General features: G+C 36.3%; 1 protein-coding gene across 6 annotated transcripts in view; it reads left to right on the forward strand.

Annotated features, from left to right (window-relative positions):
- The window catches only part of PHKB (phosphorylase kinase regulatory subunit beta), a 68,540-nt gene extending 53,956 nt beyond the window's left edge, over positions 1-14,584 (forward strand). For 5 of the 6 annotated variants that reach the window (XM_048958744.1, XM_048958746.1, XM_048958747.1 and 2 more), the window contains 9 exons: positions 92-173; positions 2,535-2,592; positions 3,800-3,890; positions 5,557-5,759; positions 8,760-8,894; positions 9,711-9,840; positions 10,182-10,289; positions 11,964-12,104; positions 13,549-14,584. In XM_048958744.1, coding sequence (XP_048814701.1) covers positions 92-173; positions 2,535-2,592; positions 3,800-3,890; positions 5,557-5,759; positions 8,760-8,894; positions 9,711-9,840; positions 10,182-10,289; positions 11,964-12,104; positions 13,549-13,686 — 1,086 coding nt within the window. In that variant the 3' untranslated portion in view covers positions 13,687-14,584. Of the gene's footprint in view, positions 1-91; positions 174-2,534; positions 2,593-3,379; positions 3,471-3,799; positions 3,891-5,556; positions 5,760-8,759; positions 8,895-9,710; positions 9,841-10,181; positions 10,290-11,963; positions 12,105-13,548 lie in introns of all 6 variants that reach the window. The other variant, XM_048958745.1, reaches the window with a different exon arrangement.
- The last annotated feature ends 683 nt before the right edge of the window (positions 14,585-15,267 follow it).

The raw sequence follows: 15,267 nt of genomic DNA on the forward strand, positions 1-15,267 counted from the left end.
GCCTTTTCGATTAATTTTTTTTAATTGTTCTGATTTTGCTTTGCTGAAAACGTGAAGGCTACTTGTGCTTATGTGGTTGCTGTTTTTTAAGGACTGCAATTGTCTAGCAAGTCAAGCGCTGCTTTTGAGCATATTGCTTAAAAGAGAAGGACCGGATTTCATCACCAAGGAAGGTAAGAGCTTTTTCATGTGAGTATTCTGAATATTTCTGGAAGCAGCTGTATGTTTAGTTGTAATGAACATGAATAAGGGCCATGAATACATGCAGTTGTGTAGCCATCTTCCTTACAACTAAAGCAATTTCAGCATTAAATGTGACATGCAAAATCGTAGTGTGGTGAGGAATGAGCTGCTAACTATATGAACTCTTGTAGATTGCAGTGGCTCTGTTTCTAAATCTGAACAAATATGTATATATAGAAATGGAGGATTTGACCTTGGATATAAAACTGAAACTAAAGACAAATTTGCATATTTGTTTTCATTTTAGTTTTAGGTCCCGAGGTGCTAATTCAGTATATCTGAAAGATTCATTCTACTTAAATTTTATCTTATGGCTTTGTATTAGCTCACAAGCTTTATGTTTGTGTAAATTAATTCAGAATAAGATACTTGGACCTGTGGCTTTTGGCTGCACAGTTTTTATTTGTTTGTTTGTTTTCCCGCTCCCCTTCTTCCCCCAGACTTTTTATTAGCTACTTTGGTATATATGAGCACTTCTCAGAAAAAGAGGAACACTATGAATAAATAATATTCTTTTGGGTACTCCAGAATCAGTATAACTTACCACTCCATGTTGTAGATCCCCTCTTCATAATTCATATCAGCTCTACTCGATTAAGAATGTCATGGAAAACAATGTAAGATGGAATAAAATCCGTTGGACACTTCACAGTGCATTACTGAAATACAGTGTCAGTTTAAAGTCATGGTCAGAACTGGAGCACATGCAGCCTCTAAAGAAGGCTTTCGTCACCACTGCGTGTATTTTTGGACTTGGAGAATCTCCGTATTCTTCAGCCCTTAGTAGGTTTTGTCCTTTCTTCCTTGCTCTGAGAACAACTTGAGGTAAACTTCCTACACTCTGTAAGCAACCAGCATAACCACATTTGATCACTGGCCTAGGACTGTTTAGGACCAATTTGGTTAGACATTTTGTACCATCCAGTATGAAGCTGTAGATGGTGATAAACTTTTTAATATGTACCTTGCATTAAACAGGCTGAGTCACTGGCTAAAAGTTCCTGTCCTTGTACAGCAGGAGAATAGAAGAAACTATTACTGACATTAAATAATCACAGTTGATAATGAATAAATCTGAAAATAAAAGCTGAAGGATCTTAGATATTCCTGCTGATAGACATGAGCTATGATTTTGAGAATCAAATTCCAGTAGTATTGCATGCATGAGAATCACTGGCATTCCATCTGAAAACTTAGAATCTAGAAGCTAAATGAAGCATAAATAATGGTATGTTTAACACTTGATTCCTACACAGCTGAGGAGATGTCAGTATACCAAGTCAATGCGCTGTGATCAACTGTGGGCTGGCAAAAGAATGGTATCTGTTGTTCTTATGAATGTAACATCCACCTATACTTCACGTCTTCTCCATATTCTGGGCTGTCTGCTTTGATTTTATGTCTTACTTTATATTTTTTTAGGTCACGTTTCTACAACATTAATGCATAGTGCTTATTTAAATGATTTGTGGCATACAGAAAATCAACTTGGAGAGGGAGAGTAGTATGCAGTAATTTAATGTTGTGTCTGTGTGTCAAATATCCTCTGTACTTCGCAAATGTGATATAGTTTGCTTCACTAGCTGAGCACTGTGATGCACTTAGATAACCAATGCTAGCTCACAGTGTAGCTTTGGTATCGCTTTTGTAGGGCTTTTGTACCTTTCAGTAGTTATTCAGGATGGAACCATAAAACAGTGCAGAAAAATCTTTCATATCTGGCTTCATATCAATTGAAAACCTCACGTCCAAGATGATGAATCAGGTGATGTCTTGTTTATGTACAAAGTTGAAAAGAACTCCTGTCTTGCATATCAGCAATGGCAACCTGTATCCAAACATAACATCGCTTGAATGAACCATGCTGTCAAGCACAAGACTTGCCTGTTGCTTTTATCTCAACTGAGTAGCAAGAGAGCATCAAGAGTGTCTATTCTATCCCACATCCAAAGTAAAATCTGCAGTTTGATGAGGAGGTACTTTATCATCACCTTGATCTCTTAAGGTATCTGAACAGTAGGTGCTGCTAAGTCTCTCTAGAGCAGGGGCAGGAAATCAAACTGAAGTTGGCTTTTGCCTCTTGTAGAATAACTGAATAACAGAGGATTAAACTCTTTAAGTTTTAGATGTTAATCACAATAGGTAAGTGCTTTACTAGAGCTAATTCAGAATTAGTGGATCTCAGCAATATTACCTTATATTAAATGAGAAAATGCATCTTTTACATGTCTCTTTTTTTTTTGCTGTTATTTTGTTGTTTTGTAACTTGAATAAATGTGTTTATAACACAGGTACTGTTGCTGAACATATTGAAAGAATCTATAGACGAGCTGGCAGCAAGAAGCTCTGGTTTGTATATAGATAAACATATTCCTTCTGGTTTACGCTTTTTTTTTCCTACTATGCTTACTATGACTAAAAGTGGTTCTTTATGCACTTAGCGGAGAGTAAAAAAGGACATCTTTTCTGACAAAATTGTACTGCTTCACTGCAACTGAAGATCTTGTCTGTAACACTTTAAAAAAAGAGTACTTTCTTACCATTATCTTTTAAAGTAAACAATACTAAGCTACTTTTTTTATGAGAACCAATGTAGACATACATTTGTAGTTAAATTCAAATAATGAGAAAAAATAAGAATATTAATATTCTTATTTCTTACAGAGTGTGGCAAAATAATACCAATAGCTTTCTGTCGCAAGGCTAGTGATCAAATATAATTCAGTTTATATTTGTACATGTGCAGTTTGCACGTGCAGTTTGAAACAATTTACTTTGAGCTTGACTTTGTCATGATAACTTCAGAAGGTCTCAGCAACTGGACTGGTGGTTCACATGTTGTTTATTAATTACTTTGCCTGGAAGCTTGAGAAATTGAAGACATGAGCTGAGCCTGTCCTGAATTACGTTCTCCCTCTCTGTGACTACTCCTAACGGGATGAGTCTTTAAATTTAAAAGGTGCTTTTCGTTTTAGTTTGTTCCTGCAGTTAAATGGGCCTTCGCCAATAATAAGATAGAATCAAAATACCTCGGTCATATTTTTTTTAAGAATAAAAACCAGAAGTATTTCTAGAAACAAAATACGTAAACTGTTTTTTGTTTCTCTCCCATGGTTGCCATTTGACATACATATAGGTTGGTGTTGCGCTACAGTGCTGCATTTGCACAGAAATTTTCTTCTTCTATAACCCCACATATTACTACTTTACTGGTACATGGGAAACAGGTAAAGTGCCCAGAAGTCTGAAACAGAACTCCGTGAGATTTTTTTGGCTTATGTGCATTTTGATATTGTCAGCTAATGCATTTCAGAAATGCTTTGCTCGTGGTCTCTTGATAAGTGCATAGCAGTTCTTGCAGGAATCAACATCAACTGTTTGAATTTAATACTAACGCTGTGGAATGTTAAGACTTATTCATCAACACATTGTAAATAATGTATGTATTCAGTTGATTTTGAGATCTCTGAATGCTGTGCCAGACTTCAAAACTATACATGAATTCATTAAACTAGCTTTTGATATGTAGTGGGATTGCTCTGTTTTCTGCCCTCAGGTCTGTTGTGCGCTTCGCAGCAAGTCTTTTAGGTAAACTAGTGGACAGCCTTGCACCATCTATTACTAATGTTTTAGTTCAGGGTAAACAGGTAAGCCTATACTTTTCAGAAATGTATTAAGGGGTGATAACAGAAAATAGAGAAATGGCTGCTTTCATTTTGAAGTTTGCTAATGCTTCTTTTAAAAGTAACCAATAGTTGTAAAATACACTATCTGTAGAAAAAAAAAAAAAAATCAGTGAAGATATATTTAATACTTGCATCTACTATGGGCTAATAAATTTCTTTTCACGTAGTGATAGAATGATCTTGAAAAGGCAGTTTGATGTCTGGATAAGGTGTGATTTGTATAGCTCCTGTATAATCAATGGATATCAAGATGTTACAATATAATCAAGAGAGTTAGGCAAAGTGGACAATGATAACAAAAGAGAGTAAAATGGGAGGCTTACCCTTCGGCTGGGCTCACTACAAAACACCAAGAGAGGCAATCTCCAGAAGAGATCCTTCCCCTCTGGTAGCCAGCTCTTAAATAGGTCTAGGAGGGGGGGAGCCTGGCTCCCCCCCCTTCCAGCAGCACAGGTGAATTGCCTTCAGCTGTGCTCCTCTGGCTGACTCATGGCTCACCTCAGGTGATCAATCAGAGGTTCAGGCCGTGACTCAGCAGTTCCCATACGCTCCTTTGTTTGCTTATATATGCTCTTTTATTTCACAAAAGAAGATGGAATCAATCAGTAAAAATGATTTTTTAAAGTAAAGAATGTTGTGGCCTACAGCATCGCTCTCTTTGTCATTGCGCTTGAGTCAATTAATTTGTCACAAGGAGTGACAGCTGAGAAACAGTCTTTCAGGATTTCAGGTTTCTGCTCCAAATAGATTTTAATCATCAGTGTTTCTTCCCTTCCTGAGGAGGACTTTTTATTTGCTAGTACAGGAATTTTAACTTAGTTTATAAGAGCAATCTCCAAATAACAGTAGTTGAATATTATTTATTTTTATCATAAAATATGCATACATTTACCTAAGTAGAATGCTATGGTAACAGATTTGTCCTTATTATATTCCCTGTTGATGGCCATTCTGTGTTATGTGCTTCTAGTGCTCTGTAGCTATAGAGGAATGTCATGTTTTTTGTTTGTTTGTTTTTGTTTGTTGCATGGAGCATGATTTACAGCTGTTTATTTTCAAGTTTTTAACCAAACTTGTCTTAATTAAGTCCTTTTTAATGATGATCCTTATTGTATGAGGAAAAATGGTGATACTGTGTGTTTCACTGACAATAAATAGAAAGATTTTTTGGAGGGTGTGTGCAGTTAAACAATCCAGTACAGCAACATAATAGTTTCTTATTATGAAGGCTGTAGCTTTTAGAATGCTCACAGAAATAACAAAACAAAGTTCAGAATTAAGTTCCTGGCTTTATGTGCCAGCTGTGGAGCTGGGATATCAGAAATGAAAGAATATCTAAGCCTGCTGTACAGTCTTGATGATATGCCTGATTCTGAAGCCATAGCAGCAGACTTGCACTTAAGTTTTATTTTGGACAGACATTCTCCATATTTTCTTTGGTCTTTATTAAATTTTGTTATTTAATATTATCCAACTAACAGTATTAACAATTGGCAGGTATTGACATTGAATTATTTTTGTACTGTAGAAAGCAGAATTCATGAAGTTTAGTTTCTAAATTGCTTCTGTGGTGCTTTTATTCCTTTCAGAATAACCGTTCTTCTGAACTGTTTTCAATATACCGTAGGTGACACTTGGAGCTTTTGGCCATGAGGAAGAAGTTATTTCTAATCCCTTATCCCCAGCAGTCATTAAGAACATAATCTATGAAAAATGTCAGTTACAAGATGAAAGAGAAGCTGTAGTTCAGCAGGAACTTGTCATACATATCGGCTGGATCATCTCAAATTCACCAGAGCTTTTCAGTGGCATGCTGAAGATACGGATTGGGTCAGTACAGTATCTACTGCACTTACTGCTAACATGGCAAGTAAACATATGTGCTTCGACACAGATTGTTGCTACACTGAAAAAAAGATTTATATGAGATGATGCAGCAAAATTTGTATGCTTCAGCTTTACATTTCTAAGAAGCCTGCTTTGAATTAGTGTGCCAGAACTGAATTCACAAAAAACTGCTCTCAAATTTGCCAGTGAACAGTGTAAAGTGGAGGAGTGGCAGTCTTTGTAATACCTCATTTGAAGCTTTCCTATAAGCTAATACAGTAAACTGTGGTATTTTTAAATGCTTGATAATGATCAGGTTAGGGCTTCAAAACCATAAATACTGTAGTGGGGTTTCTGGTTGGCGAAGGGGCTCCACGAATTGTACTCTCACTGGGTCACCGAGTCCTGCTAGCATCCAAAAGCCAGAACATTCTTCCTGACTTACCTAACAGCCTTGAGGCAGTGAAGCCTTTCTCTCACAGCTTCTGGCTCACTAAAGCAAGTACCTACGTGTGTTTCTAATAAGTGCTGAGCACGTAATATAGTGAGCTTGTAATACAGTTTTGACTAAATCAATCTTAAGAGTCCAGTAACCACGAGAAACAAATCCCTTGGTACCTTGGTTTCAAGGTACTTAAAATATTTGTTGCGGGACTACAGTCTACCTAAAAAGAAAGCTTGTTCTTCTCTAGCACTGACTGTAATAGGAACTTAAGGTAACAAAAGTTTTCTGTTGTTCAAATGCACATACCAGTAAAGAATTTCCTAGAACATTCTGAGGCACCTAGATGGTGTATCTGATGGCTGGCAGAAAGAAGACATTGTTCAAGAGCAGTTCTCTACACAAAAACACTTAATGTGTAACGATTGAGCCTCTAATGTGATGCTATCCTTACTACGGATAGGCAAAATACTTACTGACTGCTTACCAAGGTAAACTATACAGAGCTTAGGAACTCCAAACCTGGTTGAAGTGGGAAAGATCATTTACAGCCTGGATTTTTCTATTTAATTCTTTGATAGTGTGGCCTACAAATAGCTTAAGGTTGAATGTTATCATATTCTGTGATATCTGTATTTGCACTGCTATCTACAGTAACTGTTTTGTTCACAGTTAGGAACAGACATGCATTTGAATAAGCACTTCTTTGAAGACAGCAGGTCCTAGTGACTGAGATTTACAGAATTATTGAAATTGTTTTAAGATTAGAATTTACCATACTTTTGATAGGGAAAACGTAGCATTTCAGCACTGAAGTTGTATACTCGCATCTTATTTTCTAGTATATAAGATTCCTGATTCTAATTTAGTATTACTTTTGGGTCATTATGAAACTGAAAACTGAATCACTTTTTTTTACATTTAAGTATATCTGTTCTTTTGCACTTAAATACTCTTCTGTAGCCTTTACAAATCCACGTTAATCTTCTTCCCCTTTCTCATCAGCTGCAGCTTATCCTTTTTACAGTTTTTTTTTTTCCTTCTAAGGTTAATTCTGGAGATTCAATTTTTTTTTTATTCCAGTGTTATCACCCACTTCAGTGAGCAAAATTTAACCTTCTCACAGAAGGAACATTCCAGTTTGATAATGATTTGATTTAGAGTCTTGTTATTGATTTGTTTTCAGTGTTTCATGTTGAAATATATCAAGTTCCTGACAGTCCTATTACTGTAAAACCTTCTAATCAACTGACTTCTACCCACCCTTATTTGAGAAGAGTTCAGTAAGAGGCCCACTTTTCACACTGCTGTGTCACATAGGCCACTGCAAACAGAAGAGTGCAGTGAACAACTTGCACAAAGATACAGTTGAACTGACAGTAAAAAATGAATCAGTTCAAAGCGGTTTTGCTTTTAATCTTAGTAACAAGAGCAAGATGCTTATTCACACAGTAAAGTAAATAAAACGTATGTTCTGGATAATCTAGCATGCCCGTGAAGCCTCATATTATGCTGTACCTTGTATCTTCAATGAATAGTCTTAGAAACTACAGATGTAAAGCAAGATTGCATTAGTTGGCCTGACATCTCAGAAGCCAATGAAACTAGTAAGAATCCTTCAGTCCAAAAGACCATGACCTGACTTAGAGAAACAATTATTTCCTTTCTAGGCAAAGTAATAAAATGCCTGCCAAATGTGGCTATACTGTGACAAGGTAAACCTTTTAGGAATATTTCACATTTTCTCTGATGGAGAGTAAACAGCTCTTTGACATATCCTAGACTTGATGAGGTGTTAGATGATGGACTACTTGAAGAAAAACTAGATATGTTTCTCTTCTCTTTTGATTGTAATAGCTACTTGAACTGAAACAGTGTGAAGGGTAAGTGAATGAGGTCCACATTCAGTTATCCTGTTTCATAAATATTGTCTTTTATATTGTATTAGGATCTGCAGCATTATTTTTATTTGTAGAATTAAAATCATCTTTTTCCCTTTAATAATTTGCCAACTCCTGCCTTCCTAGTCCCTAGGGCTGAAAAGTCTTCACAATTTTCATGTTTTTATTTAATCAAATCTTTTTTTAAAAAGGAAATAGCAAAAGAATGAAGTGTGATGGACAGGAAAAAGGAATTTCAAAGGCTAGAGCTATTAAGAAGCCTTGAAATCTTTTTAAATGTAAAATTATTGAGCTTTTTCTTAAAAGCACCAGCAAAACACACATACTGTCAGGAGCATGCTTCTCAGTAGGCATTGCAACATCAAAAGTTAAGTAAATTTTTGTCTTTATGTATGTGGTGAAATCGTTTCAGAAGTATGCCTCACAACCCATTTGTAAAAATTATTCGTTTTTGCTTTCAATTTATATCATACTGCAAACAAATGAACAATTCCACATCACAGTACAAACAGCAGTGTGTGTTTGATGCTATTTTAATGTCCTTGTGAAATAATAATAGCGGGATCACTTGGGATTTTCTTGAGGTATTCTACCAGACTAAATTTTCCTCCTTTGAAACATCACATTTAATTAAGGAATGCTTTCCTCCCTTCACTTCAGATGGATTATCCATGCCATGAAGTATGAACTGAAATTCCGTGCAGGGGATATGCCAGCCAAGGACTTGTACCAGATGTCCCCTAGTGAAGTGAAGCAGCTTTTGTTGGATATTCTTCAGCCACAGCAGCAAGGGAGGTAATGAGATGTGTGGATTTGTGGCACCTGTTCTCATTCATACTAAACTGCTCAAGTAATTTGCGTTTCTGAAATACCTGCCCATTTAAGAGGCATACTAAAGTATGGACGTTCAGTAGTGATTTATTTAGAGAGGTAGCAAAGATGCACCTTTTCATTTTCTCAGCTGTAACCAAGTTCTACAATTGCTCCTTTCATATTACAGCTTCCTTTTTCACCTCTATCCTTTTGGAAGCCTTACCTACTAGTAATTATGTATACACTGTGGTAGTACTGTGAAGCATTATATTCCTTGATGCCCTCGTTAAGGGACAGGAGCCAAAATTACTCAATACCACCTACTTAAGTAACTTGTAAGAATAGCATGTATGCTGTTCAGTGCCCTTTTTTCTAGCTTCTTGCATTATGTTTTTTTTTTTCTACAGTGCTTAAGAGGTTCTGCTTCCTGAAACTTGTGATCTTTTCTCCAAGCTCTAACTTGTTCCCCATCCAAGTGCATTAGTGTGCAAGAAAACAAGCTATAATTACAATACTTCCACTTAGCAGTATTAGTAAGGCTACAGTCAGAAGTCCTCCCATAGACTTAAATTTCTAGTTTTTGACATATAATAACACTAACTTTTGCAGTTCTTCACTAAGTGGATTTTATTCCCTCTTTAGAGCACAACTTTTCAAGAAGCACAACGTGCGCTGCATGTGCATCATGAGGAGGCATTAGCTATCACTGCTTATGTTATGGTTTACACCACAGAATACGTCCTCATTCTGAACGAGAAGCTTTTATTACCTGCAGTTAATGATTTCCTTTGTCCACAGAGGCTGGCTTAACCGACGGCAAATCGATGGTTCTCTCAATCGAACTCCTGCTGGGTTCTATGACAGGGTGTGGCAAATCTTGGAGAGAACTCCAAATGGTTTAATAGTAGCAGGGAGTTTTTTACCACAGGTAAAGCATGTTGAGGTGTTCAATTATTTCTGCTCTACCTTACTATTAATGGAGAACTATTTTATTGCTAATATTTAATTGTATGTTGCCATACATAGTACACTTCACTGGGTAAAATACAATTAGAGTAGAATGGAAGTCAGTTACTTTAAAATACATCTGTAGGATCATAAGACTAAAAACCCTTTCCAGAGCTGTGCTGCCATGGACTCTAAAATATGCTTCCTTTTTGATGGCTGTGTATTATTAATTCAACAAGCAAACAGCCTATATTGGGGGGTTTGGAGGAGCGCTTTAATGCAGATGATCTTCATTCAATACAAATATTTGTTATTTTTCAGCAACCAACCTTATCAGATATGACGATGTACGAAATGAATTTTTCCCTCCTAGTTGAAGATATGCTGCAAAATATTGACCAGCCAGAATACAGGCAAATCATTGTAGAGGTCTGTGTCTTAATAACAAAAGAAACTTTGTGATGTGCATGAGTTTGTTACAAATTAAAAAAAAAATTAAATGCTCAAATATTCATAGAAATAGCATTTTAAATACAATTATTTATATTTCGGTGCTTTTTCCATGGATTGTTTTGTGATTTAAAAAGTTGCTGCCAGCATGCTCAGCATACACTAAGCCTGTGATGTTTTTCTTTCTTAGCAAATAGGGAAATAAATATTAATAATAATGCCAATCCATGTAGGTCAGAGGGAACAAAAGCTATTGAGATATCTAATTCCATTAAGTCCTTAGTCCATACCTTTTCCCACCAAGTTCTCAGGTCTAGAAAAAAACTTGCTCTAAAACATCAGCTTTCACTATGATAGATTTTTCTTCCCATACTGCTGAGGCTGCCTAGTAGGTTGCCCTTTGTTACTGACTCAACTTTCAGTCTCTCTGTGTGCCAGCAAAAGTCTCCTATGTGAAGCAAAAGGCTTCTTTTAACTCCTTTTCTTACCAGTACACACACACAGAATCACAGAATCACCCGGGTTGGAAGGGACCCCAAGGATCATGTAGTTCCAACCCCCCTGCCTAGCAGGGCCACCAAACATACACATTCAGATCAGGTTGCCCAGGACCCCGTCCAACCTGGCCTTAAACACGTCCAAGGATGGGGCATCCACAACCTCCCTGGGCAGCCCGTTCCAGGGCCTAACCACTCTCCTAGTAAAGAACTTCCCCCTAACATCCAACCTAAATCTTCCCTCCTTCAACTTAAAACCATTTCCCCTAGTCCTGCTGTTGTCAGCCCTTTTGAAGAGTTTACTCCCCTCCTGGGTGTAGGTTCCCTTCAGGTATTGATAGGCTGCAATGAGGTCACCCCGCAGCCTTCTCTTCAGTACAGCTAATACTGGATAGTTTTTGGACAGATCATGAGCATATGTACCTTTGGTAACTGACACCTGTGCTGTCAGCTGTGTTCATTGTCAGTTCCCAAGTCTACATCTCTGGTGCCTGTGAGTTTTTTTGCGCAGTAAAATAATTTAAATCCATCTCAGTTCAGGTTAACAGCTGCTGGTCGTGGTGCTCGCTGGAATATGTCCACTTTTGGCTAAAAGATAACACAGTTATCAAACAAAAGATGGTTACTCTAGATTCTGCTGCCCACTTCTGCAAGTCACTCAGCATGTTCATCTTCCTATTTAAACCTTTGAGCTACAGGGAATGTAAATTCTCTTGAACTTACTACTTTTTACATCTGTTGGCTTTGCTTTTTATGAATTTGCTTGTAGTGCAATTATACCATGTATGATTGTACATCAAATGCTAAGGTTCAATATGTGCTGCTTTTCATTTTTTTCTGCTGCTTGAGCCACTATTATTTGTGGTTGCTTCCTGAAATGAATAATCTGGAAAATAACTTCCCTGCTTCCTGAAGTTAGATGTTGATGTCAGTCATTTATGTTTTGTCTTTAACTAGATGCCACCTGCAATAGTAATCTTTTATGAAAGCCTGCTTTTTCAATGATTTTTTCATCCATAATCAGTAATTCTTATTTGTGGGCTATTACTTGTGCTACTATTAAGTTGCTTCCATCTTGAAACAAATGTGTTTGTTTACAATGCTTATAGAACCTGAACTTTAACAAATTAAATTTAAGTCTTTTTCTGCCTTATAGTTGCTGATGGTTATATCTGTTATTTTGGAGAGAAATCCAGAGCTAGAGTTCCAAGACAAAGTAGACTTGGACAAAGTGGTACAAGAAGCATTTCATGACTTTCAGAAAGATCACAACAGGCCAAAGGGAGATGAACACCCAGTAAGTAAAACAATTTACTATTCTACCTCCAGTTAGCTGAAATTATTAATTCTGTGTATGTGATAACGCACCATAAATTTGCCAAAAGCAGAGGTAAAACATGCACTTTGAGTTGCAAATTCAAATCCATGTGGTAAGAGGATCACAGCTCTGAAGTGGGTAAAGCTGAAACAGGATATTCATTACAAGAGGAAAGAGTTACCTGCAGGACAAAGCTAGAACAGAAAAGAGTTAAGAATAAGAGAAACTTGTAAAAAATAAAAACCTAATGCTCAGCAAGCATGAACCTAGAATCTTATGTGCACAGATATGAAGAAAGGCAGTGACAAAAGAAATATTGATGGTATTAAAGGAGAAACCTTAAAGGTTTTAAGCTCTAAGGACCTTTGAATATTCTCACTGCAAGTATTGATGCTTCAAAGCTCTGAAATCCTATAATAAAGACAGGTTGATTTGACAGGTTGAAGAATGAAATGAGTGAAAGTAGTGGGAAAGCACCCCTGCTACTGGGGATGGCTGTACTTGCTCAGTCTGGCACTGTTATGCACAGTGTATTCAAAGGTGTCATCGACTGGAAAGTTCTACTGATTTGTAACACTGATATGCAAAAGCAGTTCCTATTGCTCAGTTACTCTCTTTAGGGATGAATTAGTTGAGGATCATATCCTATTTTCTCTGAAGTTTTAAGATTCTGATTTTGTCTGAATGATGTTTTTCCATTACGCTGATTTGCAAACATGTTGAACGTTTTTCCATTTTAACATGTAGTGTCACAGGTGTTTACTCCAGTAATTTCAAACATACCCTAAAACTGTGGAAGGTCTAATATTTTCACCACAATCTCAGCTATTTAACAAAGTAATTGGGAAGTCACATTTCCTGAATTAGAAATGAACCTTTATTCTTAAATTATGTATTGGCTGTTTTAGTAAACAGCTGTTTTAACATCATTAACTGATCCAAACAGGTGTTTATGGAAGCAGATCTATTTCCTATCTTATCTGATTGAATTCATGTGCTACCCCTGACCCTAATTTGCCTCTTAGATTTTACTTATTTTTCAATAAATCTAAAGCCTGTATCTCTGTGTACACCAAAGGACCTGGATCATAATGGTATTGTGGTAGCACACTGTTGCCACATAGTAATCATCTGTCTGCATGCTTTAAGAGAGTTCTGTCATCTATTATATTTTTAAAAACATGAGAAAGGCACTGTCTGTCCAGCACTGAAAAACTCAGTAAATAAATATATGCAGTATGTTTTATAAATCCCTCTCCACATGTTCAGATTGAATGTAAAAATAGTTTTCTGAAAATTGATTACAAGTATGCTATAGCTTCAGAGTGTGTAACTCATTCGCATTTCTTGCGTATTCATATTCTAGCTGTTTCTTCTTTTCATAATCAGCATTTCACAGAAATGTCTTTTCCCTGTCCTGCAGGATGACATGACTGCATTCTACAACACTCATCCAGTTGGAAAAAAGGGAACATGCAGCTACTTGAGTAAGGCTGTGATCAGTTTATTGCTAGAAGGAGATGTGAAAACAAGCAATGATGATCCTTGTACTATTAGCTAAAGCTTCAAGCACGACGTAGTAATTGTTGCTTTATTCACTGTTAAACGTTTTCAGGCATGCATTAAAGTACTGTTTTGAATAGTAACCCTGGTTAGTAACACAGATACATCCTGTCCTTTGCTGAAAGAAGTGCCATTAGAGACACAAAGTGCTCCTTATTTTTCATTTCTCAACTATGCAGCATGAAAGCACACTCAAAGCACATAATATTTGGCTAAGTTGAAAGGCATTGTACCTGTGATCTTAAATTGTGCATTTACCATATCTGGTATCTTTGAGAAATATAATGCAAGATTCTGCTTTTATACCTCTATTTATAATTACAAAGAAGTTTATTGTAAATTCTGAATGCAATTCACAAAATAATGTAATTAATCAAGGCATAACAAACTGCAACAATATAATACCATGATTTACTGTTTTTTCCTGATTCTACACACAAAATGGAGGTAAATAAATTACAAATAATTTATATTTTTGGATAAAAATTATCTTTTCCATTCACAATTCACACTTTGTTGTTTGGATTTTAATTTTCAACTTGATTACTTGATACACAAGTTTCACTGCATCTGAATAACTCTTTTTTAATCTCCGGCAATAAACACAACTACTTTCCTAATTGTTTAATATCTGCATAAAGGGAAACACATGATAGTAAGAGAACATTGTTTTGTAGCTTTTTTTTTTTTTTTTTTTAAAGAAAGCAAGGAAACCTATTTAAAATGAACATCAGTGACAAAAACTCTAAGTGAGCTATCAGTGCATGAAGGACTTCAAAATAAATTTTTCTGTCTCCAAAATGTGTGAAAATACTGTATGCTAAATGCTTTATTTTGATAAAAGTTAAAATATCAAATGCCTGTAAAAAAAATAATAAAAATACTTTGGAGTTACATACACAGTCCCATTGACTTTAGTGGCAACCTTCTGCTGTGCTGCTGGAATACATTTATCAGTGGTTGGGAAGGAGAAGGCAGCAGAAACACTCTTAGTGATTGCTGGATAGAGAGTGCTGTGTTGATACGTTTAATATTGTGTAACAGCAATTTATCAGATCTTCAACTTTTTATTTAATTTCAGAACTGTTTGAGGAGTTAATTGGGTACAACAATCTCCCACCTGCTGAGCTTGGTTTTTGTTGTTTTCAGAACTACATGCAAAGCTACAGCTGACCCCAGATCAGTGATTACATAGGTAGTAAGTATGCATCTTAGAATGTTTTCCAAAACATGCTATTTTACACAAGTCCCCTATTTCTGGCATTCTCTTTGAGAGATCATGAGACTATGTGGATAATTAGTCATTTTCCACCTACTTATTTCCTCAAAAGCATTTTTAATGCTATTCATGATGCACTGTTTCACCTCCAAACACTAATGCAAGGCAAACGTTAACAGTTGCCAAATGTAGAAACAGAACAGCATCTATGTGATTTTACTCACTGTGACATAAGCCTTCAGCCCCCATTGCACATATTCTTCACAGAGTTGAAACACTTTTATAGCTCCTTTAATGAGTGTAACACTATTATACTTCTGGTGTTATTTCCAGGATGAATTCTGTTCCAGCATGCCCTAA

Source organism: Lagopus muta, chromosome 12 (assembly GCF_023343835.1).
Source record: "Lagopus muta isolate bLagMut1 chromosome 12, bLagMut1 primary, whole genome shotgun sequence".
NCBI lineage: Eukaryota > Metazoa > Chordata > Aves > Galliformes > Phasianidae > Lagopus > Lagopus muta.